This window comes from Arachis stenosperma, chromosome 1 (assembly GCF_014773155.1).
Source record: "Arachis stenosperma cultivar V10309 chromosome 1, arast.V10309.gnm1.PFL2, whole genome shotgun sequence".
NCBI lineage: Eukaryota > Viridiplantae > Streptophyta > Magnoliopsida > Fabales > Fabaceae > Arachis > Arachis stenosperma.
Window position 1 is genome coordinate 42,714,809 of NC_080377.1, and position 3,718 is coordinate 42,718,526.

Below are 3,718 nucleotides of genomic sequence, written 5' to 3' on the forward strand. Positions count from 1 at the left end.
AACAATATGCGGATGAGACAAAAACAATGAGCAAATAGCAATGGGTAAATTAACGTCGGGAAAACAATTAGCAATGGCAAATTATGAAATTAACGCAAAACAATATGCGCATGACGTGACATTGATTGGTGCGAAGTAAAAAATGACATTTACCAATGTGCCCCCAACCCTACCTTAACAAAATAAAATTCAAAAAAGCCATCCATCGAAGAAGACGACAAAAGAATTGAAAAGGATAGACGATGCTTCCTCCCTCCCCCCTCGCGCCTCACTTGAAGTCTCCGCAAAAACAATTCATTCCCCTTCTCCCTTATCTTTATCCTCCCTATATTATATATAACCCCTTTTCCACTCTCCTTAGACACACAAAAGCTCCAGCCCTCTCAAGTCTCAACAATACAAAGAATTTTAGAATCGGTGCATAAAAACAAGAGAAACGAGAGCTTTGATTATACTTATTTATTTAGTTAATTCCATTTAATATGGCGAACCAAGCTGAAATCTCAGCCCTTAACCGCATCAAGCTGCATCTCTTGGGTGAACTCTCACCGCTCGGAACACCAGAGTTCACTAAAAGCAAACTCTGGCTTCAAATAGACGAACCCTCCACAGACCCTAATTTCTCTTTTCATCAATCAGAATGCCAATCTCAATCTCAATCTGAATTTTCCCCTACCGACTCCTCAATTTCTCTCAACCACTACTTCACCGATCTTCCCCTCTTTGAATTCGATTCAAAACCTCAAGTGATCGACCTTGAATCCGACCTCGAAGCACCCAAAACCCTGCCTAAAAGTAATCCCCAAATCGAGATGAACAAGGCTCATCGCCTCAACCGGAAACCGTCGCTGCAAATCTCGCTCCCGAAGAAGAAAACCGAATGGATTCAGTTCGGAAACCCGGGTCCGAAACCCGAGGCGGTGGAACCTTTCGTTCAGCAGCAGCAACAGCAACAACAACCACCGGAGCCAGAGAAGAAGCACTACAGAGGCGTTCGCCAAAGGCCGTGGGGAAAATTCGCCGCGGAGATTCGTGACCCGAACAAACGAGGGTCCAGAGTGTGGCTTGGAACCTTCGACACCGCCATCGAAGCCGCCAAGGCCTACGACCGCGCTGCCTTCAAGCTCCGAGGATCCAAGGCGATCTTGAACTTCCCTCTCGAGGTTGAATCCATGGCAACCTCTGCTTCTGCTTCCACCTCCGGCGATGGCGGTGATAGGAAGCGCCGCCGCGAAGAAGAGGAAGTGGCGCCGATGACGAAGGCGGTGGAGGAAGAAGTTGTTGAGGTGGTTATGCCGGTGGTGAAGAAGGAGAAGACGACTTTTGAATCGGAGGTTAACTGTATAAGGGAGCTTCCGTTAACGCCGTCCATTTGGACGGGGTTCTGGGACAGTGATGTGAAGGGAACAGGAATGGGAATATTTAGCGTGCCGCCGTTGTCACCGTTATCTTCTCCCCTTGCTGTTATGGTTGTGTGAAATGTCAACGTTTACGGCTGCTTTGTATTCTTTCATTTCATGTTTATTGCAGCTTGCTTCCTTTGTAGAGATGAGTTCATTGTACATTTTGATCAAGTTAGACGCAAAAATGGAAATGATTTCATTTATTCAACCATCATTATTTGTTCACAGTCATTTTTTTGAATTTCAACTTATGATACATTATAAAATTTATATATATATATATATATATATATATATATATATATATATATATATTATAAAATATGAAGAATAAACACAACAAAAATATTCGTTAGTATAAATGCACCTTATTTTTTATTTTTTAGTTTAAAAAATATATTCTATATGTTTTAATTTATTTGATTTAAATTACATATATATTATATATTAATATTTTAAAAGATAAATATAATTTATAACAAGAACAAAACATTGAATATTTTTGGGCCTTAAAAACATTTCACAAAAATAAAAAGAATGTAATCCTAGTGTAACTAAGGTCATGTTTGGTTAGTGTCTGTCTCTAGCTATGGTTAGTGTCTGTGTCTAGCTAAAATACAGATATACTAGTATATGTATATTGTTTGATTAGTTAAGATACATAATATTTTAGGATACGGAAAGGTACAGGTATACATAAATATACAAATTTTCTATATCAACTTGAAGGTGAGACAAGAAGACATAGTATGTGAGATACAAATTATTTTTATATTTATTTTTTGTTATTAGACTCTTCTTTCTTCTTTTTCACTTTGTTCTCTCTTTTTATGCATGATATTCTCTCTTTTTTACTTCCTGTTCTATCTCTTTATATTATTTTTAGGACCGGTTAGTTTTTTTTTATCATTTTTTAAAAATATATTGGTTAAATTTATTGTGTAAAATTGAGAAATATTAATAAATTTTAAATTAATTTTTACTTATAAAAATTAAATAGAATATATATTAGTGATTAGTTTATGATATAAGCATGTTTCAAAAAGAGATTATTGACGAAATCTAATCAGTCTCACAAAATTAAATATCAAGAGACAAGAAGAAATTTTTTTTATTGGGATCTTGTGATTCTTGAAAAAAATTATCAGGGCCGAAATGGGTATTTACCCAAAAAGAAACTAGGAGATGGAGCAACAACAAACAAACATAACTCATGTTCCTCTCGCCCTGTGTTCGTCTTGTACTCGAGTTCGCTATTGCTGCAGTCCACCAGTCGTCATCTCTGCTGTCTGCCAATCGCCATCTTAGTACCTTGAAAAGTGAATGAATTGAACGAAGATGAGACAGTCTTAGTTTTGTAATTCGTCTTTTTTTTGTTGGATACTGGAATTTAGGAATTTAGGGTTTGTTTTTTATTTAATTTTTTTCTTAATTTTTTATTTTGTTTTTTTTTTTGAAACATCAAAAAGACATTGTTTAGAGAATTTTAAGATGGGTTTCGGTTTGCTTTGATCGATCAGTTTTTGACTAATTTTTCAGTTAAATGGCGGTTTGCGAAATTACCGATCTAGTTGACTGCATGAACCATCTTTCACAGTGGTTCTCGGTTCAAACGGTTGATTTAGTTTGAATTTCAGAATATTGATTTTAACCATGTTAAGTGTATACTAAAATCAATTACTAATATGAAATACATGTTAAAATATAAATATATATTAAAAATAAATTAAACAATATTTATATTTATACACAAGTACATTAGTGATTGATTTTAGTGTATAATCTAGATGAATAAAAGTATTTTCAATATATATATATATATATTTGCTTTGTGTTAAACTGTTGAATAACAAGTCCTCAATTATCTAATTAGAGAAAATTTGTATGTTTGAAAGTTCCAGATAATTAAAAAAATAAAAAATATTTAAATTTTAATTTTGCTAAAGAAAAATAATTATGTTAAATGTATATTAAAATTAGTCTACTAATATAGAATATTTATTGAAATAAAAGTACATATTAAATATAAATTTAACTACATATATTTATTTAAAAATATATGATGAGTAATTTTAATAATTAATTTTAATATATAAATAATATTTAAAAAAAAAAAAACTCCTCTTCTAAGGACAAACTTTATCATAATTTGAATGTCCTTGATCTGGATAAGTTGTCTTGGGTAAACAACGTACATTTGATTCACACATATTTAGTAGATTTTCTTACTCAATAAAAAATATTAGATAAAAAACGAATATTATTTATTGAGAAAAAGATAATAGGATTTTGAAATTTTTTTATTTGTAGATATT

At 32.9% G+C, this 3,718-nt stretch overlaps 1 protein-coding gene across 1 annotated transcript; it reads left to right on the plus strand.

Annotated features, from left to right (window-relative positions):
- The first annotated feature begins 350 nt into the window (after nucleotides 1-350).
- On the plus strand, nucleotides 351-1,617 carry LOC130967413 (ethylene-responsive transcription factor ERF104-like). Its single transcript, XM_057892264.1, has one exon. The coding sequence runs from the start codon at nucleotides 483-485 to the stop codon at nucleotides 1,476-1,478; it is 996 nt and encodes a 331-aa protein (XP_057748247.1). The 5' UTR covers nucleotides 351-482; the 3' UTR covers nucleotides 1,479-1,617.
- The last annotated feature ends 2,101 nt before the right edge of the window (nucleotides 1,618-3,718 follow it).